The sequence below is a fragment of the Siniperca chuatsi genome, linkage group LG1 (assembly GCF_020085105.1).
Source record: "Siniperca chuatsi isolate FFG_IHB_CAS linkage group LG1, ASM2008510v1, whole genome shotgun sequence".
NCBI lineage: Eukaryota > Metazoa > Chordata > Actinopteri > Centrarchiformes > Sinipercidae > Siniperca > Siniperca chuatsi.
The window spans coordinates 22,673,970-22,699,215 of NC_058042.1; the positions used below are offsets into that span (position 1 = coordinate 22,673,970).

The 25,246-nt window shown below is 41.3% G+C and overlaps 1 protein-coding gene across 2 annotated transcripts; it reads left to right on the plus strand.

Annotated features, from left to right (window-relative positions):
- The first annotated feature begins 9 nt into the window (after nt 1-9).
- On the plus strand, nt 10-25,176 carry greb1 (growth regulating estrogen receptor binding 1). Of its 2 annotated transcripts, none has more exons than XM_044195541.1 (34): nt 10-164; nt 6,348-6,535; nt 6,651-6,758; nt 7,150-7,326; nt 7,754-7,936; nt 9,231-9,344; nt 9,711-9,845; nt 11,520-11,681; nt 11,878-12,000; nt 13,014-13,199; nt 13,472-13,608; nt 13,919-14,195; nt 14,309-14,437; nt 14,545-14,739; nt 15,140-15,337; nt 15,481-15,664; nt 15,836-16,019; nt 16,172-16,308; nt 16,422-16,773; nt 16,919-17,034; nt 17,236-17,441; nt 17,585-18,161; nt 19,016-19,172; nt 19,266-19,368; nt 19,628-19,783; nt 19,922-20,058; nt 20,152-20,313; nt 21,177-21,381; nt 21,505-21,667; nt 21,804-21,922; nt 22,411-22,643; nt 22,894-23,094; nt 23,235-23,373; nt 23,874-25,176. In XM_044195541.1, the coding sequence occupies exons 2-34, from the start codon at nt 6,355-6,357 to the stop codon at nt 24,035-24,037; spliced, it is 6,000 nt and encodes a 1,999-aa protein (XP_044051476.1). In that variant the 5' UTR covers nt 10-164; nt 6,348-6,354; the 3' UTR covers nt 24,038-25,176. The 2 variants fall into 2 exon arrangements, with proteins under 2 accessions (XP_044051476.1, XP_044051484.1); XM_044195549.1 differs by having other exon boundaries at nt 6,348-6,508.
- The last annotated feature ends 70 nt before the right edge of the window (nt 25,177-25,246 follow it).

A 25,246-nucleotide genomic window follows, 5' to 3' on the forward strand; every position in this document is an offset into this window, starting at 1 on the left:
CATTTTTGTGGAGGAAGAGGGGAGGGACCTTTCGTCGCTGAGGATCAGAGGTGATGACACGAGCGACACCCAGTCCCGCCGTAGGTCTCGCGCCGGAGACATGGTGACAGCTCGTTGTATCAACTTGCAGGCTCTTCATGAAGACTAGTTACTGCATCATAGAGGTAAGTCCTTTCAGCAGTTGTTTTCGCTTTTTTAGTTTCACCGTAGTGTTTTCTGCAGGTAGAGCACATTACGTTACCTTTCCTGGCTTCTTGATGATGAAAATCTGTGAGGAAACAGGAAATAATCACTGCCAACAATGTTTGAGAAAACTGTGGAGCTGTGGCTTCTAGCTGTAAAGTTTGGCTGTTTTGCTGGAAAACCTGTGGTATAGATCCGTTTTTCACGCTTTGTTACATGTTTATCTTCATAGTCATTACGCTTTAAAGGACAGTTCTCTGTGTAATATGCAGTTTGGGTCCAGCGGCAAACCCTTTTTATTCACAAAATGTATCCCTTTTTCTCATGGCTAACTACATCCTGGAGACTGCGGTACATTTTGTCAAACCCTTTTAAAACTCTTGTATGGGTAACATTGCTACACCAATGTTTGACATTTCCAGTAACAATATATGTTTCCTTCATGTCATACTGGTCTTTTTTTCTGTACCTAGTCTAGTCTAGTAGTTATTTTGAAATGTAAACATTTAACATACGGACTGAATTCTATTATAATATTCCAAATGCAGCTCTTAATTAAAAAAAAAAAATATTTGGGTCAAGCAATTATGGCTGCCACCAAAAACGTTTAACAGAAAAGTTTACAGTTGTTACAGTGTGTGTTGCCCTTGTGTAACGAATTTTATGATTTTTTCTTAAACTTTTAAGCTGCACTTATAGACGTATAAAACTGCACTGTGTTAGTAACAACTTGGCAGTACAAGATGTACAAGAATAGGTGACTGCATATTGATACATTTATACCTCTGTCCAACAAAAAACTGTTTTGATGAATTTTTCTAAAGAGATAAACTGGTGTCTTGGAAATTTGTTATTAAAGGAAATGTGTAAATACATTTCTCTAATAGATCCTTTACTATTGTTTTATTAACGTGTTGTTTTGGCCCTGGCTGTTAAATAAACCAGTGTTTTGCGAACACATACAGAGACAAAGATAGAGTTGCTGCAGTTTGTATGTGTGTACTGGTATATACAGTGTGTCAACTGCTCATAACATTTGATGCAGAGTAGTATGTGTGAACATTTAATGTCTCCCATGGTTAATATCTGGTTTAATACATTTTAAATCACACAAACACTGCTTGATGTAACTCACGATGATAGGGATCTTTCAGCTCATGATCCAGCTGAAAGTCTCAAAACCATACTAAGGTACACTTCCAGCCAGATTTGCATGCCTGTAGACAACACAAGTTTCCCTGGAGTTATGCAAGATAGAGAGCAAAAGAAAAAAAAATTGCTCAAGGACGTGGAGAATGATAGCGAACCAACAGGCAGGGCAGACACTGATGCTGCTTTGTAGTGCCTTCCAGCCATTTCTAACTCTAGAATACTGTAAAGTATAGAGACACACACTGAAAACATATTTGTAGCTCACAGCTGACAATGTTTTCCATGTGTTGTCATAGCATGCTGGATAATTTGAGATTGCAAGTTTATACAGGCATATAAAGGAAGAAAAGTCATTGTTTGTACATGATTAGTTGGAGGGCGTCTGCAGGACAGTGGTTTGAAATTCTGCAGAGCCGACAGGTTAGCTGAGTGGCTGGCCAGTTCAGTGTGGATGTGTAGCTGGCTGGCCATCGATCCAGTGTCTGTTGAGCAAACTGTGAATGAGAGCATTTGATGTGGGTCACTGGTCAATGATGAGGCCATCTGAGGGTCCACTTGTGTGTGTGTGTGTGTGGGGGTACAACTGACATCCCTTTGCATATGTGTTGCTGTGGGTCAGTGATCACAGAGCATCTGCAAAGCTGGAAATTTTTCTCTTTTATTCTACTGTTCAGGGCTGAAAGAGATGCTGCACTGACCAGCTGACACTGCTCGACATTCCTCTGCCTTATCGCTCTCGCGTTCATACACACACACACACACACACACAAAGATCACCACTGAAGAACAGTTTCTGTTGATAGTGTGTTTGTACCACATGGTTTGTATGCACATTGTCAGACATATTTTTATGCTTGAATCCACTTAACTGTGCATGTCTGCATGTGTGTGTGTGTGTGTGTGTGTGTGACTGTGTAATATGATCAGCTATTGAAGGTGGGGTCGGGTGGGCTGGAGGTTGGAGACTGCAACACTGCTTGTCTGACTGAACAGAAAGAAAGAATAGCAGGGATGCTGCGTGTGTTTGTGTGTGTGTGTATGAATGGTATGTGGGCCTGGCCAACAGAGAAAGAGCCTGGGGTTCTTATCTGACCTCTCCCAGGATGACCTTTCACCCCTCAAGACAAGCCCTTTGTGTCCACTGAGCCTGAGCCCATGGGAGAGCATGTGTGTGGGTGCGTATGTGTGCGTGTGCATCCGCATATGTTTGTGTGCATGTGTATTAGAAGTATAGGCCACATCAAAGTCTTTCTTAAACATTGTTATCTGGACTCACCTTTGACCTTGCGGTCATGAGACATCCCTCAAACTAATACATCCATACCCTGAAACCAGAGAGCGTATATGTGGGTTTGCATATATTAGCAAGGAGCTGAGCAGGACATAATGTATATGTGTAGGGGCATTAACCAGTACATCAAATCTCTTCTATACAAAATATCTTAATAAGATGCTAACAAATCATTTTACTTCATCATAGAAGGTTAAAAATTATAAATGTTTTTCTTAGTTTTTGTACATCAATTATATTCAATTGACAGAGAATCAGTAATATCCTCAAACATATTTTCATAAGAGCTCCTTAAAAGTGTTAAAACACATAAAAGCTATGGTGTGGTAGTATTATCTGTGGATTGCATGGGGCTCAGAGTTTAAAGGGATCCTAACCACAGGTTTGTGTGTGTGAGGTTGTGTGTTGAGGGTGGTGGTGGGAGGGGGGTTCAAGGGGTCATAAAACACCACAATAGTGTCTCTCTCCCCAGGGTGAAAGAAAGACAGAGACAGAGAATAAGAGGAGGGGGGAGATGAAAGGATCTCCCACTTCCACGTGAGGAAGAGAGGAAGGAGAGAGCGATGGGAGGAGAAAAGATCAACAAAGCTACATTAAAAGTTTTACATTCTGCTTATTTCTGTCATCTCTGCTACATGTCTTCTTTTATGTGCCGCAGGTCTTTTGGGTTTTGTTAGGAACAGATATACCTTACATTTGCAAGTACATGTGCAGCTAGAGAAAAAAATTGACATTTTGAGTGAAAATACAAATCCCAGCACTAGGTTCCTTTGTGTGCTTCCTTATGGCCCTTAGCTTTTAAAGCACATTGGTCGACATTATCGTAGACACACCTGCATCTACTGTATCAATACCTGCAGAAAATAGTGATGTTATACACTATTGATCCAAATTACTATTTGGCAGAAAAGCTGTTTTCCCAACCAAGTAGCTACAAGACCATACAATACAGGTAAAAAAAAGAGCAAAATTAAAAAAGAAACTTTAATTTTAGGCCTACCTCTTTAAGGTAGAGCAATAGTAACCATGCAATAAAAACATATAGAATGGCTTCCTATTTAAGCTTACAGTACTTTGTTATTTGATTACCAGTTGGTCAGAAGTTTAGGATTTTGGTCAGGATTCAGTAAAAGGTGAAATACACCTCTCTGCTTTCATCTCCTCTCACCCTGTTTCCCTCCCTGTCTCCTCTCTCTCTCTGGTTGTAAAAAGATCAGTCTGCTCTTTGGTAGAAGGTGTGATTACTTCCTCTCAGTGGCGGCTGTGTTATGACAGGGCTTTTTGTCTTCCATCCTCTGTCTCTTTACAAAGTGGTGCAAGGCCTTAAAAGTCTGCACTGCTTCTTTACATATGAAAGTGTGGAAGCAGAAGGTGGCTGGTAAGGGGTGTGTGTGTGTGTGTGTGTGTGTGAGTGAGAGGAAGAGAGAGAGTGTGTTTGTGTGTTTGTGTGTGTCCATCTCCAAGAGATGGACACACACACATGAATTTCAAGAGGAGAATGGGCTTGGTCTGTTGACACCGTCATGTGGAACTTTATTTGATAAGGGGACAGTTGTCTAGAGAAAATCTCAAGTAGCGTATCTACAGCTGATGATGTGCTTTGACTTTTGGCAGAGAGAGATCAAGGCAAAAGCAAATTCCCTAAGGGTTTAGTAAAGTAAGTAAATTCCACAAATAATATCAAAAGTGCAGTGTGTATCATTTTTGCTAATCCGAACAAGATCACTAGGGGAGATACTCAGTTTATAATTTGGCTAAGCAGAATGGATGTTTGACATTTAGAGGCATTTAAGGACAGAGATTAGAGTGTGTTCAGTTCTAATGTGCTCTGCTAATAGTATCTCTCACAACAGAGGATGGCCATGCTGAATCTTTTTCCTAATGTTGCATGAGCAGCTCAGGGTGGTGTCATTATAACTCTGAAACAAATTCAATCCCTCTTGTCTTTCATTAAAGAAAATTCAAGTTTTTACAGTATTGGTCTTTTTTTGGTAGTTTTGGCCAATGTACCTACTGTATAGAACTATACCACATAATTCAATCTTAACCCATTTACCAAATGCTTTGATAGATAAACATCAAATGCAAGCACTCCATGTGGAATATATCACAATTCAGAAGTCACACAAATGTGGAGCCACTTAGAAAATGAAGATTAATTTTTGGTGTTGAAAGAGCAGATTTAAGGATTTCCTTAGCTCCATTGGTTCCTGTTTAGATGTGTCCTGTTGAAGGATGGTGACCCAGGCTGCAAAAAACGTTTTCCAGCACAAAGTGCTGTTGTCTTTGACTCATGGTTTTGAAACAGACAAAATCCTCACTCTGATGGGAAGCTGTAGTCCTGGTAACCTGTAGTGTAAGACATGAACAGCTTTAAGTCTGTAATCTGACTTGAAGTCAGAGGCTAGTCTTTTCATTAAGCTGACCTGCAGGTTGCTGACTGGTCAATGAGTCTCATGCTTTTAGGTTTGTCAGTTAGTCATGTATTGCTTGTTGTGTGTCTGTGTGTGTGTGTGTGTGTGTGTGTGTGTGTGTATAGCAGCCAACATATGGGCAGTCAAAAGTTTGGAGAAGGGGATTTACAATCCATCCTTGTTATTTCCCTCCTCACTGACTCAGTTTTTTGCAGTACAAATGCATCTTTGGGTTTGATAAAAATCTTCTTCTGCCCTGAAACCTTTGTCAATATTTATTACACATTCATTAGCATCTTATTCATGTACAAGCAGTGATTCTGATTTTGAAAATGAGGATGGCAACAGTGACATGCATTACTCCACACACATTATTAAAATTTCATCAATAGTGTGTGAAGTGTCTTGCATGACAAATGATACAGTACTCCTTTTAAGTACATTGTTCAAAAATGTTTAAGTTTTTCTCAGTTTCTAAGATACGTATATAAAATTAAATAAAACTAATACAATAACTATATACAACAACAGTATTCAGTGCACATTTTGAAAAAGTGCATGGAAAGAATTGCTTTCTTGAGGCGTTTGTCATCTGTTCGAGAGCAGAGGCAAACCAGAGAGAAAACCAGAGAGAGAGAGGTGCAGGGAGAGAGAAAGTAGAAAAACAGAGAGGGAGTAGCGTCTAGGTCAGGGTGCCCTGACTCTGTCAGTGCAGCTGATTTTATGGCATGCTTTTATGGCAGCCATCCATTAGAAACCACTGTTTATGTGTGTGTGGGCCTGTGCATGTGTCTGTGTAAGTATATGTTTTTCTGGATTTCAGTGTTTGTGTCTGTTCATTGGTACATCAATGTGGATGGTGTGTATGTGTGTGTGTGGCTTAGACTTGACAGTATTAAGTTGTACATATTCTCATTGTCAGAGGGCTTCAACAAGTGTAAACAGCAGACATTCAATGTATTCTGTCTTTTATCACATACAGAATCCTTTTTACTGTCATAGTTTTTCTATTATTACCCAAGTCTTTCTCCAGAGGACCTTGTTGGTCAGATATTACTGGGATATATTCCGTTTTCCTTGTTTCTTTCTAAAGCTGAAACTGACACTAGTTCATACTTAATCATACAGTATAATGGAGAGGCTGGTAATTCTCTACTTTCAAAGCAGCAAAGCATAAGACTTTCAGTGTAGTAAAGGTTAACACAAAACTGAGGTTTTGGTAAATGGTTAATGAAAACAAAAACAAATTACTGTCAGCTTGCAAATATCTTTTGAGTGTCCAACACAAGGTTACTGTGTTTTTGCAGGACACCAATGGGGAACTCCTATGCGGGCCAGCTGCGGACCACACGCTTTGAGGAGGTCCTCCATAACTCCATTGAGGCATCACTGAGGTCGAACACCGTAGTGCCTCGACCTGTCTTCTCACAGCTATACCTCGAGACAGAGCAGCCTTTGGCACATGATGGTGGGTTGCATGGATGCAAAGGAGAAGGTGTGATAACGAGTTTAGCAAAAGAGTTTATTTCCTGAATCTTGACATCTCTATTGCATCTGTATCTGCTTGTCACCATTAAAATTGTATGTTGTTTTGTGTATGTCCCCAACAGGCCGTACAGAAAATGATGATGAGGATGATGAAGATGGCTCAGAGTCTAACAGCCCCCCAATACCCTATCAGATGAAGCCCCCACCTGAGGGATGCTGCACCGCAGATGGTTTGTACACATGCACATACATATATATATATATATATATATGCTCACAAAAATATAAAAAAACTTACACCCCAGAGAAAGATTTTGTCACCAGGAGATTTCCAAACAAGCACTCTAACCATCATGCAAGTGATGAAAGGGAGATATGAAGAGTGTGGTTGGTTGTGCATTCTGCTGGATATGTAGTGACACAGTTTGCACTGTTCAATTCTGTGGTGTTGTGAGTGGGGTTGGTTGTGTGTTGTAGTTGGGAAGAGAAAATATTATTTGTCTGCACTAGAAGTCTCAGTGACAACAGATAGAGGGTGAATGAGCAGCAGCATATTATTGCTCTTCTTATTTATGCTAAAATAAAAAATATATGTCCTATCCTGTCTTTTCCTCCCCATAGGCTTCTGCCAGGCGGGCAGGGACCTGCGTCTGTCCTCGCTGGCATCAGATCCCTTGGATGTGCCCCCTGGGTTCATGTTGGTCGGGGTGAAGTCCCCCTCCCTCACTGAGACCCTGCTGGTATGCGCCGTGGACCGCCGCTTCCTGCCAGACGAACGGGGTCACAACGCACTGCTGGGTGAGGCAGGAGACTCACAGAGACACAGGAAAATATCATCACTGTTTCTTGAAAAGTGAAAAACTCTTCAAAATGTCAACTTTCAGGACTGAAAAAAGGAGTAGTTCACAATTTTGGGAAATACCTTTATTTGCTTTCTTTGCACGAGTGAGATGAAAAAATCGATCTCATGCCATGCGTTAAGTACAGAGGAGATGCGATGTGTTAAGCCTAGCTTAGCATCTAGTCTGGAGACAAAGAGAAACAGCAACCCACACTCTCTGCAAATGTAAAAAATACTATTACTCATAATACTAATGTTGAACTATTCCTTTAAAGTTGATGACAATGCATTTGTGACATTATCAAGATGGTTACGTGGTTGACAGTAGGAATACATAAAACACAGCCTGTAATCATACATTTTCTGTATGTGCACTCCCTCCAGGCTTCTCAGGGAACTGTATGGGCTGTGGAGAGAAAGGCTTTCGCTATTTCACAGAATTCTCCAACCACGTTAACCTGAAGCTCAGCACCCAGCCCAAGAAACAGAAGCACTTGAAGTACCATCTGTACCGAAACAACCAGGGCGTGCTGGTCAAAGGAGCTCCCATCTGCTGGAGGGGACACGGTAAGAGATGGATACATGTGTTGTATTTGGCAACTGAAGTGATTCTCTGATTTAAAATGTGGTACAAACACTAATTTTGGGGATTGCAACACACTACATTCACATAATCAATAGCAGTAAAGTGGATTGTGATTGTGCCTAAGTTTATTTTCAAAAATATGGTGGGCCTATTTTATACTGTGGTGGACCAACATAGTAAAACATGTACTGGGCCCACCAAATTGATTGCTCATTTTGGCTGGAGATGCACCACCTGGAGAACATATGGAAACAGGGTGGGATAAGGAAGAATCGATTATCATATGTTATCAGTGGGTGTATTAGAGGTTGTTTAAAATCATGGTCGATGCACTTTAAAAGCAGTGCTGTCCCCACCGTGACGCACTGATGGCTTAGTGGTAGAGGTAAATAACCTTCTAGTATGATAAAGAAGAAGAGAAGTGTAGCCTAGTTTTTTAAAAGTTAATTTAATGAAGGTAACCACTGTGGATCTGTTGTGTGTGTTATCACTCTTTGACATTGCACTAGGTGAGACTGCAAATGAAAAACATTGCCACCTTCAGATGGCTGTATTGATGAGTTAATTAACTGAAAGCAAAGGCCTTCATACATGCATGCATGCTGGGAAGAGTCCGCTAGTAATCATACTCTGCCTTTTTGGCCTTATTGCCATAATTTGGACTATAACAGTGTTGTTCTGCACAATTAATGTAGATGTGGTCATTGTAGAATAATGTATAATGAAAGTGAAACAAGATGATTTCACAAAATGATTTAGGTGAGATGTATAAGGGTTTACTTTCACCAATTCACAAGCACAATACATGCATTAGGATGGAGGCCTTTATCGTTAAATTAGGTCCTGTATTGTACAAAAGTCTAAAATTCTGACTTGTATTGATCGGGAAGTTGTGCGTGTACGGGTCTGACCAGATGGACAGGAAGTAAAGCCTTTAGCACAGGTGAAAGGTGAGACTACATATTGTACACAGATACCACCTGGTGAAAAGGCCTGTGAGAAAGGACACTAACCCTGCAGATATTGTGTTCTCTCAATGTTTCTAAACGTATCCTGTTGTTTCCACTTGGTTCTTAATTCTGTACTCCTGTTGTTTGGGAGGGAAAGATTGGGTTTAGTGTAAAAGGAGTCAGAGCTTGGGGTCAAATATCATTTCTATTTATCACACACGCACATGTGCACAACAAATGCGCTATTGCAGTAACCTAGCTACTGCGGCGTTTCTGTCTCTCTGGATATCAAATTACTTAGTTTGTTTGTCTGTGTGTCTTTCAGATGGCAGGATGAGACAGATGGCGTCCAGCCTGTCAGAAGGCCATGTGACATCAGATGAACAGCAATCAAACATGGCACTGACTCACCCATCACACACACCTGGCAACTACACAGGTAACCCCCACCAAAAGCTAAACAGGTAACACACCACAAATGCACAGAAATGTTGGCACACTTGAATATTAAATCAGAGAATCCCATGTTGATACACAGGTTCTCGTTGTAAATTGTTCTGTTGTCTTGGTTATTTGTTTGCATTCTCAGGCCCAAAGAAGTATTTTTACTGTTTCAAAACAGACTACAGCCTCTAGTTTAAACATTAATTGCAGTGCAAACAGTTGTTGACATACACCTGTATCTCACTTAAACAAGTGGTAACAGAGAGAGAAGGCAATAAGTAGTAATCACAGACTTTTTCATGAAAAGTCACAGTTATTAATGTTATTAATTCATTTTTGTCTATCTATCTGTAAACCCCAGGATCACATGTGGACCCAACTGGTCTGCCACAAATAGCTGACGTCCCCCACTCACTGACAAATGGCAACCACGCTGTTCCCTCCACCGCACAGCCACCTTTAAATCAGTCAGGGCCTGGGAGACCCTCAGCTTCAGGTACCGATGGTGCACACTGGTGACTTCAGCTCTGTAATCAAGTTAATATCCAGAAAGATGTATATAACATGTCATTTGAAAGATTGACAATTTTTAAAATGTTATTCAAGTTATGCTGAATTCCAATTACATCAACGTGAGTGAGAAAACCTTGAAGATGAAGGTGTTTATAAGACAGTTGAACTCATCATTAGAGGGATTTGTTGACCATTTATTTATTTATCAGAATGTTATCCACCTGTGTTAATAATTGGAATTTTACTTAATGTTTGTGTGGGGTTTTAGGTAGCTGGGTAGCTGAGACGTTGTTTAAATGAGAAACCTGAGCCCCTTTCAGACATGCAATTCACTCCACAAATATCCTGGCAATTTTACATGTCGAAGGTTGTGTCATTTTCCCTAAAAATTACACCGGCAATATTACACCGGTGAGAGATATTAAATAAGCATCTTGTTGCACCTTCTCAAGACGGCACCGTTTTAAATTTGACATTATCAATCCTCATGCACACAGACTTGTATTGTAAGATGTATTTCATAAACCTAAATACTGTAAATGAGATGATTTTAAATATCCCAAAATAAATTTCTCAATATTAACTTACAATACTTGTGAAATATGGCAAAACTAATATGAAATATGCCAACTAACTGCATGTAAACTGTTTAAGTTATCAGATAGCTTATGTAACGTATTGCTGCTCATCTAATGTGTATATTATCTGGCTTCTTGTGTGCATGTAAACATGGTCAGTTTGTGTCTGTTGTCATTAAGCCCCTCTCCTGGTTTTCTTCACACCTCTGAAAGAGAGAGCTCCTACCACTAGCATCCTGGCCTCAGTGTGTGTGTGTGTGTGTGTGTGTGTGTGTGTGTGTGTGCGTGCTGTGTGTTATAACACCCCTGCTATACAGGAGCCAGCCAGCTGCATTGTGTGTTGGGGGTTGTCCTTTGTCTTTCTGTCTCTCTCCCTCCCTCTCCTTCTGTCTGTCACCTCTATTAACCAGGGTTGTAAAATTCCCTCTCTGTCTCGTCTTTTTTCCTGCTTTCTCATTGAATGAAAAGCTTGCTTCCTGTCTATGTTGTTTTTTTTTTCATGGACCTTTTAACAAGTGGACCTTTTATGTGTCTCCCTGTTACTGCATTTCAACAGAACGTTCAGAGGAAGAGGAAAAGACAGGTTAATGTATGACTAAAATACTGTCATACTTTTCTGAATCAACAGAAGTCCATCCTAAAACACCATTTAGTGTATGTTCTGTTGATTTGTGGGAGTAGAAGTAGAGTTAGAATTAGAAAAGTAAGTTTTCTGTTGTTAAGGAAATCATTCATAAAGCAAACTGAATTGTAGAAAAATGTCACACTGAAAAAAAAAATCAACTCAACAAATTAAATTGCAGTGACAAATATTAAAGCAGGAGCAGCAATGTATGGCCAGCAACATCCCTTAGCTGATGAAAAAGCAGAAAAATGTAAAATAGGAAAAAAATTAAATATTTATGTATCAGTGACAATATATTTGAAATTTATTTAAATTCTTCTAAATTTAGATCGTAATGTTAAAAATGGGAGAAAAATTATCTTGGTGGCAAGCTCAGTTACAACATTGTAAAAATAATAAAAAAAAGTATAAAGCATAAACTTCGCTATGCGATCTTATTTTTTTTATCCTGCAGGGCCCCATGCAAATGCTGGACCTCCAAAAAAGAGGCACAAGGGCTGGTCGCCTGAGTCATCTGCCAACAGTCTGCCAGAGAGCACTGTGAAGACGCCGCCGTCTTCATCAGCCTTATCGACATTATCTGTGTCCTCTGTCATCACAAATGGAAGCAGATCAGGTAAAAAGAGGAGACATATATATATATATATATATATATATATATATATATATATATATAGACAGAAAAGATAAAGGGAGAAACATGAGAAAATGATGTGGTTAGACACATTTATTTAATGTATTGCTAATCTGTTGCTTGAAGTGATTCTGTGTGTGTCTATGTGTGAATGTAAATGTATTTCTGTGCTTTCCAGAGACTGCAGCCCTGCTGAGTTCATCACAGGGGTCCCTAACCCCACTTTCTCACCCAGGGCTGTCTGTAACAATCCCTGATCAGCTGCTACACACCTGCAGACTGCAACCTGTCATCTTTAAAGGTCAGATGACCAATTATATTAGTGATTTATTATGAGAGAATGCACATTCTCTGTTTTTCTTCAGGCGTCACACACACGCACGCACATACTGCCACACCCACAGTACATGCCGCCGTAGACCACAGAATAGACTATTTGTACCTGTGACAGAGTTGACTAACCAAAGTCATTATGAACTAGCTGGTGTTTATTGATCATTACACCACCCAGCTGTCAGTACTGGACTTTCTCAAGCAGGTGAAAAGGTGAGGTTTTCAGTAACCACTCAACAGATGGCCATTTTAGCTCGCCTCTCCTCACAGGTTAGAGGTCAGTCAACACTTGATGCTGTTTCTCAGCCTTTTTGCCCTCTCCTCATCCCCTCCCCTACACCTTTGTCAGCCCTTTGTATCAACTGTCAACTCATCCACCTTCCCTCTCCATCTTCTATGCCCTCAACCACTTCCTATATCTGGTGCTTTCTTTTCTTTCTGTTTTCACTTCGTATTCATTACCTATCTGTCCTTTTCCTCACCAGCCACCGATCTTGTCATTTCCTGTCATGATCAAATATATACCTCCTTTTCTTATTGTGGGAGCCAAGTTACATTTATGTTTTAATTTGATAAATAAGCACAGTCTGTATTTTGTTTAATAGTTTATGCAAATTGAGGTGAATTTGTGAAAACGTGGTTTTGTTCAATTGAGGCTCAAGTAATGACCGAGCCACACAGTTTTCTTACTGTAGTACAGTTTGCTGATGAGGAGAACTTAACTTTGATTACTCCTGTAAGAAGATAGTACAAAACTATGGAATAAAAATACTTTTTTACATTGGAATCCTGTGGAAGTTTTTCCCGCTCAAGTAAGTTATAAGTACATGAGTTAAGCCAAGGCAATCGTTGAGCTTCAACACCCCACACTTATCATAAAGACAGCAGATGACAGCCTTAATGACTTAGACAAAGATTTCTGCACTGTGTTTTTGTGATTGCTACCTCACTGTTCATCTTTTTTACCTCTCATTGACACAGGTCATGGCCCACTCCCTCAGCTGACTGGCAATGTCAGTGAAGTGCTCATCAGTTCTCTGCTCCAGAGTTGTTACCTGAGCTCCCAGACACTCCCCAGAGTCTACCAGCACTATGGACCATCACCCATTCAACCTTTGTCAACTGAGATGCAGATTCTGCTTACAGTCTATTACCTTGTTCAGCTAGGTCAGTGTAATCATTCACAGTTCAGTAGGACTGCAGAAAGGATGCAAGTGATTGATCTTTCATGATATCATTGCTGTGCTTAATAATGGCCACTAGGAGGCAGACGGGATAACAGTTAATGGATAAAGTTCAACCATGTTTAAGTCTGCTGACTTGCTTTTCTTGGTCCCCTGACTAAATATTACATATTCCATAAAACTACTGTAAGGTATTTTGAATTCTTCTTCACCACACTTACTATTTTCTTTGTCTCTCACCTATATTCATCCAAGGCCCTGACCAGGTGCCCCTGATAGAGGACTTGGAGCAGATATTCATGAGGTCATGGAGGGAGTCCCACCTCAGCGAGATCAGACAGTACCAGCAGCCTCAAACACCAGCCACCCAAGGGAGGCACTATGGCATAGAGGTGAGACCCTGCACCTGAGAAGTGTCCTATTGTCAAATGTTAAGTTTGAGAAAAAATAACTAAAGACAGAAAATTAAGCATTCAATAAGCAAATACGTTTACAAGTAAAATGTATGCTCCAGGCATTTAGGAGTATTATGTAAGGCTCTACAAATTCCCAAACTCTTGCCTTTAAACACCACAGAAAGTGTTATTCTGTCTCTCTTCACGTCAGGCTTAATATGCTGTCCTTTTCATGCAGCATATTACAGGAACAAATACTGATGACAAGACAGAATAAGTTGCTCATCATTTTCTACTCTGTCTCCAGACCCCATCCACCCTGCCTGGGCTCCCCCAGCATCTCGCCCTATCTCCCCAGAGCCAACAACCCCTGACCCCCAGCCAGCTTCCTTGGCTCGCCCAGCTGGCTGCGTCGTCCTGTGGAGAGGGTGTGGTGGTGTTAGGGGAGCAGATTGGATCTTTGGCTCAAGGCATCCAGCAAACGTTCAGCAGGTTAATGGAAGGACGGCTTGAAAACACCAACTACGTGGCCATTATTGTCACTGCACCGGGACAGGAAACACAGTCCTGTGTGGTAGTCACAGGTGGGAGCTGTGTTTTTATATGCAGGTGTATGTTTGAATGTTGTCCTGCGAATGAAACAAAAAAGAATTTAAAGCAGATTTTAATTGAGAGTATTTTTGTGTGCGTGCTGCAGGTAAACACCAGTGTCGTGCCTTGGCAGAGAGTATGTACTCTCCCAATGAGGGTCTGAAAGAAATCAACCACCAGCTCTCCACTGGTGTTGCCCAGGAACTCATCCACTACTGCAATTCCCTCGGACAAGGTTTGTCTGCCTTTTTTTACATGCACATTTGTGTGTGCAGTACAGGCATATTGATGTGTGTTTTAGCCATAATCCACCAACATGAGGTGTGCTTTTCTGTTTCTCAGATGGTGATTTGGATTCCCTGCTGGATAGTGTCACTGTGGACAGCACAGAGCCATCTCCCTTATCCAGTAGTCAGGAATCAGCTGAAGAGAGGAGTCTCAAAACCACACACAGTCCAAAGGATTCACACCCACAGTGTTCAAAAGACTCACCCAGCCCTAAAGAGAGAGCTTCCAGTCCCAAAGATGCCTGTTCAGGTGAGACACAGAAATGTGAAATACCCTTTGAAATAATGCTTGGATGAGATGGTTAACTCTCTCCAGGCACATGTCATGTTCAAGTTACATCAGGTTTTCCTAAAGCTTTAATCCACTTTATTTAATCATTTTCAGCCTCACATTTCTACCTAATATTATATAGGTTAAGTTTAGAACTTTCCATTTGGTTTATCTTATGTTGTATTTTTCTTCGATTTGAGATTACATCTGCATGTATTTTCATGTTCCTTCCTCCTTTTGCCAGCAATGTGCACAGTTGAGACCATGACAATCATTATATATATATATATATATATATATATATATATATATATATATATATATATATAAAATCTTTGATTGAGTTTTATGATATCAATTTGTGTTTGTATGTGTGTAGCATACTCCGTAGAGTGGCGTGAGGTTCGTCCCATCCAGCTGGCAGTGGCCAGAAAGCTGCTGTCCCATGTTTGTGCCATAGCAGACTCCAGCACACAGAACCTGGACCTTGGCTCCTTCGACAGGGTCAGCTTCCTCATTCTGGTCCCGCCCTCCGAGGTCACATTTCAGCAGACCGTTCTCCACCTCTGGAGCTCTGGTTAGTTATATGACTCTTTCTTTGTTTTTATTTATTTTTGTCTTTCAAGGGAGAGACAAGAATAATCATTTTATTTTGTGTTTGTGCCTATAACATGTTTTTATGTTGATCTGTACCACCCTCTTTCTCTTTGTGTATCTCAGGTGTCCTTCAGGAGCTTGGGGGTTTAGACCAGGAGTGTGTGTCTCAACGGGATGCTGAGCGTTATGTGGTCAAGATGGATCAGAGCGCTCAGAAACGAATTGACAGCCTCATCCAGGAGGCACACAGCAACTCCTACACACTTTACATCCTGGTCCATGACCACGCCCACTGGGACATTAACAGGTGTGTGTGAGAGAGAAAATTAGAGAGAGATCCGAAGTGATGCAGAATGATTACTGTGTTCACTTGTTATTGTTACGTCAACGCAACGGCCTCAACAAGAGCATCAATAAAGCAATCAAGTGTGTTTTCGCTTTCTCTGAGTCTCTGTCTTTGTCTCTTCCTCTCATTCAGTGCATCCTGCAGTAGCTCAGACAGTGGTTTGGGTCTGGTGGACCAGCTGTTAAACTCTCGTCAGGTCAGAGATGCTCCAAACATCCTAATTCTCCACGTCACCTCCTTCCCCTTCACTCTGCAGACACAGTATACCCGCATCAGCCCCTACAACGAGATCCACTGGCCCTCTGCATTCAGTAATGTAAGACGGAAGTCTGTGTGTGATACACACTCTGTATTTAACATACACAAGTGGCACATATCTGGAGGTTGACACAAGAGATTGATTGGGTGTTTACACTTGAATTATTTAAATGTGTGCGCACCTGTAATATTGTGTGTTTGTGTGTGTAGGATGTAGATCTGTATCACGAGAGGACGCGGTACTTTGGTGTGTCAGAGCTTTTAGAGTCGACCCGTTCAGGGAGCAGCCTGCCTCTGATGCGTTATGATTCCTCCTTTGAAAGCATGGCATCTGCCCTGGAAGAAAGGTAGCACACACACACTTAATCTACACAAACACCCTAAACTTTACACTTTTTGAATTACTTGCAGGCCTACACAAAAAATAAAGCAAGAAGCCCTTACAATCTCTCTCACCCAGGTTCCCTAAGCTGCACAGCGCTGTGATCCGGGCTACAGTTTTGATCCAACACTACTGCATAGCTCTGATGGCTGCATCCGGCAGAATCAGCAGCTCCCCCAATCTCCACAAACACACCTCTGTGGAGACCCTGGAGATTGTACAATCACTGCTCACTGCTGCCCAGCAATGTCCCACCCACCATGGTCACATGGTCCTGCTGCGGATCCCCTCTTTGGCTCTGGCAGCATGGGCCCACCGACGGCTGTCCAGAGTTAGGAGGCAGCTGGGTCTGGAGGAGAGTTTTGAAATCATACTGGGGAATCCAAACCAAGCTCTGAATATTGGACAGAGCTTCACTGATCAGATCAAGGTGGGGTAGTAGTTCATAATATCATGAAATACAAGATAAATAAATGTATTGATAGATGAGCTCACAAATAGAAAAATAAAAAGACACTGACTGACTGTGAAAAATGTATGTTTTCTGTACTTGTGTTTGTGTGTGTGTCCTGCAGACATGGCTGAAGATCCAGGATGCTGACTGGGTCCCTCGGACTTACCTGGAGCTGGAGGCCCTTCCCTGCATCCTGATCCTGTCAGGAGCTGAGCCACGGGGAGAATCACTGCCCAGGTACGCACACTGAGTTCTGATCATAACTCCTTGACTTTTGACCTAAAACCATGACAGTTTGTTTCCACCCTCCATATACTGTTGTTTCACCATCAACTGTTGACTGTTGAAAGTGTAAAACCATAGTTTCTTGCAGGAAAGCCACAGAAGCTACAATCAATTTAATCTGGAGTTTAAATAGTGAACTGATTCTGCCCACAGGTCATTGAAGTACTGTGATCTTAGAGTGATAAGCTGCTCCTACCTTCAGCGAACCACACTCGAACAAGAGCTAGGACTGGCGGCTTATCTAGTGAGGGCAGAGTCACGACCCCCACACAACCCCGGACCAGGAAGTGACCTGCTCGAGAGTGACGCAGAGAAACTCAGCAGTACTGACAATGAGGAAGAGGAGGGACAGGAGAACGGTGAGATGAGATGCACATGAACTGTTCTTTGAGATTTTAATATGTGTGAAATGTTCTCTCGCTGTTTGAAGGGATATCTCAACTGATTTAGTTGCTATTTTATTGTTTTATTCTTACTTTCTTTTTCCTCCTTCCATTTCCAGGGGACTCCCCTCTGTCATCTAGCCAGCAGCTCCAGTCATGCCCGGACAGTGGAGCTTTAGATCCCTTCCCTGCCCAAAGCACCACATCAACAAATGTCCAGAAAGGGACCGTGGACACCATACAGACTCAAGTTCAAACCCAGCCCTCGTCTCAATCTTTTCTGTATCCTCAACCTACACTACAGCACCAACCCCAACCTCAAGTGCAGAGTTATTCCCAGGCTCAGCCGATCTCCCAGCTACAGCCACAACCCCAAATTCAAAATCAGCCGGTATCTCAAACACCTCCCCAGCACCAGTCCCTCTCCCAGATGCAAATACCCCACCCTCAACCTCAACCGCTTCCCCCTGCCCAGTCTCGTCGGCAACACTCCAAATCCACCTCCTCTGGCTCCTTGTCCCCGCAAGCCTCCTCTCCTCATCTGAGCTGCTCCTGGGCTCGGGGAGTGAGTCGCCCGCCTTCTGTGCTCCTCCCTCGTGCTCTCTATGATATTATCACAGCCAGTGACAGCAGTGGGCTTCCACGATGTACTTCATTCCTGCCACACATGTCTGTCGCATGGGCAAGCAGCTTCAGGTAAAACTGACATATATTTTTTTACACACCACTACATATAGTATGATATTAAAGATGTAAAAGCCAACTAACCATTTACCAGTCACTATTCCACCTACAGGATGCTAACACTATTTAGAACTTTCATGGACTGCTAGTATTATGCAAAGTTAGCGTAGCTCGTCTGGCGGGGCTGGGTGCTTGCCGCGGCGGCTCAGGTTCGGTTACGGCCCGGGGGCCTTTGCTGCATGTCATCCCTTCTCTCTCCCCCGTTTCCTGTCTCTGTTCAGCTGTTCCTGTCCAATAAAGGCAAAAACCATGAGAGAAAAAGAAAAGAAAGTAAAATATACTGTGTATCGATAGATTTGACTCCCACCTTTATAATTAGTTTGGTAATTTGCTCACAGAACGTCCAGAGTATACAATTGAAACCTTAAAAATATGGCAGTCTGATGCTCTCTCTACTGTACCTTTAAAGCAGTCTAGCAGTCCAACAATGTGATAAATCCTTGAAAACTTCCTATCCAAATTCATCGAAGGGTGTATGCAATCTAAAATAGCCGATTAGCTTTAATTTAAGCAGACCACCGAAGGGTTAATCTAACTGTTAAAGTCGTAGTGGATTGGCTCAGTGGGTATAAATGTTTAGAATTGAAAAGTTATGAGGGTTCAATAGTAGGAATAGGAATCAAGCTCTGAACAGTAGGCTTGAGGTGACTTAGTTAATCCTGTTTTATCAATAAAGCACTCCATTATAACCAGGACATATATGTAGTATTGTTCTGTAATGTAGTTCTCAATGTGTCCTGGAATGATTGGACGCTGAAAGTCTCACTAGGAGAAATGTAATTATGAAGTGTGTCATTCGTGTGCAGGCCCTTGCTGAGTAAGATGATGACATGTACAGAACAGTCACTGTACTATCGCCAGTGGACAGTCCCCCGCTCCTACCACATGGACAGCAGCAATCGCACTGAAGGACGAAGTGACAACTTTCACCCTCGCAGGCTGCTGCTCAGTGGACCCCCACAGGTACTTTGTCTTAATTTCTTTCCTTTATTCAAACTCAAGCTCATGCAATGCTGTATATTTACATTAATTTCCCTTTGTTCTTTCTACGGTCAGGTGGGTAAGACAGGAGCGTACCTGCACTTCCTGGGTATTCTGTCTCGGATGCTGATCAGGCTGATGGAGGTTGATATCTACGATGAAGAAGACATCAACTACAGTCAGTATATTTGCAACAATATCCACTATTTCTCACCTACATTATGTAAATTACAGATACTAGGCTTTCTAAACACCTTACTCCCATTCATTTCCTACTTCCTATTTCTACTGTTTCCCCAACCCTTTTCTATTTTTCAGTGTTTTGCCATCATTGCTGCTAAGATCATATCTAGGATGTATCCAGAATAGATTCTAATATTCAATATTCACCGTGCTGTAAACTCATGTGCAATGCATACACTGCGTTGTGTATTTAGGTGCCCAGGCGGAGGGGGTGCAGTACCACCCACCCAATGCTCCCTGGCCCAACCGAGACATTATGAAGACGATGCCCTTTGACTACACCATCCATGACCCCAAATATGAGGATATCAGCTCTGTCTATAGCCCTGGATATAAACCCAGTGCTGAAGGTAGGCACAGTCAGAAAAACACATACGCAAGTCAATATATTAACACACAACTACATCAATATCCAGACCTTTCCTCAGAAGTTACCTGTATAATCTGCTATTTTCCTAATCTGTCTTTGTCCCTGTTTTCTTTCCAAGGAAACCCTGTACGCCAGGAGGATGTGTACCTACGTAGGCGGACATCTAGGATCAAGCTGTCTAAATATGCAGCCTATAACACCTACCACCACTGTGAACAGTGTCATCAGTACCTGGGCTTCAATCCCAGATACCAGGTCAGCAGAACGCAGCAATGACACTCACACACTGCTTTTGAAATGTAAATGCCACAGGTGATACAGGTATGTCCTCTCTAATCTCATATTCAGGTGTATGAGTCAACTCTGCATGCCTTCACATTCACTCATCTACTGCTTGGGGAAGATATCCAGCTCTACTTCATCATCCCAAAGTCTAAAGAGCACTACTTCAGCTTCAGCCAACCAGAAGGCCAGCTGGAGAGCATGCGGCTGCCTCTCACCTCTGATTGGGTAAATCCTTTCTTAGTGAAACCTGTACTGAATCTCAAATGTTAGCAATGCCTTTTGCCAGATGCTGATGTACAGAGTGAAAAATAATAAAGCAGCAGAATAAGGACCGGATTATGCTAGAAAAGAACTAGCTTGTAAGAAACGTAACGCAACGTAAAGCCGGTTGTTAAAGAGAAAGTCAAGGCATGATGTGTATCACCCATTGAGCCTTCTTAACATTGCAAAACAACACTGATATTATGAAATATGAATTTTTTGTTTAGAAACATTATCAGAGTCTGTGTTTCAGTTAATCCCTCCTAGGTACAGACACATATCCCTCGGCACATTACCATTGCATTAAAGTGGTTATTTGCAGGGTAGACCACAGTGCAACACCCTTGAGCTCCACTAGGTGGTACTACAGGCTAGACTATGGCTCAAATTGTCCTCAGGGGAAAATGGATTACTGTAGCCCAGTGCTGTTCCTATTTATTTTCATAACAAAATATGTGCACAGCAGATTTCTGTTTGAGAAGATATTGTGTAAATGTAGTGGAGCACTAAAAAAGCCTCTGATAACAACCTATAACCAGCACACCATCCAGAACCCTATTTTATTATTTAGCCTACAGCCCATGGCACAGATTCTCTCAGAAATCAACAATTCATGAGAAAATATGATTGCAGTTGCAATTAATATGTATTTATTAATCTAAGAGTTGAATGTGTACTGCCATTGATGACAGTGGTTCATTACTTTTCCCTTCTACCTTTTCAAGATTGTGTTGAAATGTGTGTAGGTAATGGTATTGTATTTTGTGTTTTATCATGAGTTACACTAGTATGAACTTTGTTTTATTTTTTTTTGTCCACTTCCCCAGAGCCCAGACTGCATAAAGAGTCCAATCTTCACCCCAACCACCGGTCGTCATGAGCATGGTCTGTTTAACTTGTACCATGCTATGGATGGAGCCTCACATCTACATATCCTGGTGGTCAAAGAGTACGAGATGGCTGTGTATAAGAAGTACTGGCCCAACCACATCATGCTGGTACTGCCCACTGTTTTCAATGGAGCTGGAATAGGTATTTTACTGCTACTACTGTTAGATATGTAACGATTCCTTAAGTTCATAGATTTTGAATATAGGCATGTTTAGCAGTTACACTGACACATACAGTACAATTCTACAATCCATTTTCTTGCAGGTGCTGCTCACTTCCTGATTAAAGAGCTTTCTTATCACAACTTGGAGCTGGAGCGCAGTCGGCGTTTGGAAGGAGGGGGCCCAGCAGGTGACGTCTGGCCCTTCATCATCCTGGCTGATGACTCCTGTGTTATGTGGAACGCAGTGGACCTCGACGCACGCAAGTACATACAGACACATTATTTATACAAATAAGTGTGTAGGACAAAAATAGCTGTTGTTTGTATTAGAAGTAAGAATATGTTTATTAATTTGTTGTTGGTTTTAACATAGCTACTGTTTGCTTTTTGCTGTCGTTAGTGGTCCAGTGGAGCATGCTGTGTCACTGAAGCAGGTCTTACAGCACATGGAGGCCTGTCCAGACCTGGCCCACTACGGACTATGCGGGATCAGGAAGTGGAGCAGCCGTGGACTCGCAGGTCAGGGTCATGACGTCAGAAGCCATGAAAAGTCAACCATTTTAATACCATTTCAGTCTTTGTAAATACTATACAAATTAATAGAAAATATATTTTCCTCCCAGGGACAAAATATTAGTAACATCTTATAATATAACAAACTACAAACTCGAAAATTACCATATAGAGTGTAATCACACACAGTCTCAATGAAAATGTAATATTATAAGCTTTACTAAGGTAGTACCTATTGCAAGGCTGTTGTACTGGACTGCACAGGACACGTGAAACATTCTGGGCAGGTTCTACTTGTTATAGATGCCTCAGATCTCAACTGCAGATAAAGATTGAGGGGATATTAAAAGGCTATTTTGACCTATTTTAGCTTCTTTATGAATCACAATGAGAAACATGTCAGTTATTTTTGTAACAAAGTGGAATACAAAACAAACTTTTCCGGTTTATGACTAAAGTAAATTTGAAGTTGCAATTTATTTTGTTTACTCCAGGTAATAAACAGAGGGAGCCCTTCTCCAGAGGTCACCTTCATGACTTCCTCCTCCTCAATGTCGACCGGAGTCAGAACGTCCAGTACGACCAGAACCGCTTCACCTGTCACGACGTGGACTTCACCCTGAGGCTACACAGTGCCGGACTGCTCGTCTGCCGGTTTAATAGCTTCAGCGTCATGAAGAAGCAGATCGCCATAGGAGGATACAGGACATTTATTATCAAGACCAAGGTAGATGCTGAAGACACATGAAAACACAATCACATATCAGAGCAGAATTAAGAAACTGATTTGAAGGATACTTAATAATTATTATTATTATTATAATATATAATTGGTAGTTGATACATTATTGACTAGCAATCCAGCAATCAACATAACTGTGAATGTGTGTATGCCTTTAACAGTTAATGAGAAATATTTTAGTTACAAAAGTTTATGCTAACAAAGATTATTAAACAAAAGTTTGAAATTTCTCCAGATGACAGATGTTCCTACCTCAGTGGGGCCCTCGCAGTACATCTGTGCCCCAGACAGCAAGCACCTTTTCTTGGCTACACCAGCTCAGCTCCTCCTGGAAAAATACCTCCAGCACACCAGCCAGAAGCTGTTTCCACTCAGCACCAAGAACTACCCACACCCTGTGCTGTCAGTGGACTGTTATCTCAACCTGGGACCTGAGGTATAAAGCACACACACAAGCCTGTAGAGGGACAGAAACCTTGACATGCACTTTTAACCTCTGAACAAAAGTATAGGTTCATATACCGATAAAGTCCACCATACAGTATATAAAAGTCACACTCTTCTTGCCACCTGCAGGTGACGGTGTGTTTTGTGAGTTCGAGACCTCACTCTGTCAACCTCAGCACCACAGGGCTGCTGTTCAGTGGCCTTCTCCTCTGTTTCGCCGACTCCTTTGTGACTCCTGGGTTCCTCAAGAAGTTCACCTTCCTTAAAGGTAAAAAAGCAGACCAACTACAGAGAATGAAAAAATATACCGGTATGTGCGATATAGGTGGCACATATGCAATGATGTATTTTTGAGTAACAGTACTGTACAGAGCAAGCTATACATGACATCTTAGATCTCATTCTGAATGCTTAAATTTGCTACATGTACTTACCACACTCGTTTTGACATATTAGCATAATTAACTGACAAAACCAAGAGGTTGGCCACCTCCAACAGCACCTGCATTTTACAAGACATTTGTTTAATTTCTTCACAACACAAAGTAAAATTGCATCACGACACAAAACAAGAATATGACACTGAAAGGCTTTCAACGCATCTCACTTTTATAGATATTGGAATGAATGAACTGAAGAATCTTAAAAACACAAACACTGAACCTTGATCTTATTTGTTTATGGCGATGATGGCATCCTAAAGTAATTTTGATTTCCATGTCGTAGTTAAAGTCTTTATCCCTCTCCCTCCTGTCTGCCTTCCTGTAGGTGCGACTCTGTGTGTCATCAGTGCAGATCGTAGCTCCTTGAGGCAGACGGTGGGCAGGCTGGAGCTCGAGGAGGAGTGGAGGTTCAGGCTCAGCGACGAGTTCCAGACTGCCAACGCCAAGGAGGACCGACCGCTCTTCTTTCTGACTGGAAAACATATATGACTGAAACACGTGTATACAGAGGGGCTACAAAGAGTCACAGTCAGGATTGAAATCACTTTAATTGCCAAACACACCAACATAGGTTCTGAATGGACGATGCAAGATATGCAAACAGTAGACTGTGCATATTACCCTGATCTGTGAGATCCACTGGAAACATTGTGGATGGAACATGAAATATTGATCATTACCTATCACTGCACACACACACACACACACACACACAAATAAGATGTGAAGGTGAGGTCCAGTTCTAGGCTGCCAACATCAAAACAAGCACATTCATCTAATAATGGTTGTAATCTTTGAAAATATGAATGTGTTATTATTTTAAGTGGCCTTTATTGAGTCATGGTTATCCTGAGTTAGCAAAAGATTTTTCAGGAGGCTTTTTCTGGTAATGAAATGGTATTGTTTACATTTAGTGTGGTTTATGCACCAGTCCATAAGTCACTTTCATTGTAACTTTATGAGTAATTTTTTTTTATCCTCTAGAAAGGTTTTTTCCTACAATAAAAAATACCCTTTGTAGAGTAGCATGGTGATAAAAAGGTGAAAGGATTCATCTTGTAAAAACACTTCTTGATTGATACATACTATATATTTGAAGGAGAAAGATGAAATCAATGCATTCGTTGCTTTTTGAAGAAACTCACTAGACTCAGTAATTGCAGGTACTGCGTTTGTATTTCTTCATATGTGTTTGCAGGTTTAGTTGTGTACAAGTTTTTATTGCAATACCACAGTGTTCTGCACACTTCCTTGCAGGTGCACACAATATAAGAAGCCTTAAAAAAGGGTAGACACAATCATTTGTGTGCAATGGTAGCCGATTTTTGGCAACAAACATTTTTATTTTGTAGAGGTTTGTTTTGCATGTCTGTTTTTAGATATGAAATATTTTGAATATATTTTGTCCGATTTGCAGTATGTAAAAAAAAAAGTACTTAACTGTGTGTACAAGAAAAAGTATTCTGTTTGGATGTAGAACATTTGTTATGCTTTATGCTCCAGAGACTGCATGGTGATTTTATTTGTAACTGTTGAAGAAACACAAATCCATCGTGTGTTGGCAGCATTTCACGATGTACACTTATGTATGCCTTTAATTGTATAAATGTACAGACATTTTAAGTTTCTTTCGTGTGTATGTTTGTATGTTCCTTGTATCTTTCAAACACAGAACTGAACAGACTTTAACTGATCCCT

Coding starts and splice junctions, on each gene's coding strand:
- greb1 (XM_044195541.1), top strand. CDS start 6,355: ATGGGGAACTCCTATGCGGGCCAGCTGCGGACCACACGCTTTGAGGAG. Junction 15,665..15,835: donor GCCCACTGGGACATTAACAG/GTGTGTGTGAGA, acceptor CCTCTCATTCAG/TGCATCCTGCAGTAGCTCAG. Junction 18,162..19,015: donor GCATGGGCAAGCAGCTTCAG/GTAAAACTGACA, acceptor ATTCGTGTGCAG/GCCCTTGCTGAGTAAGATGA.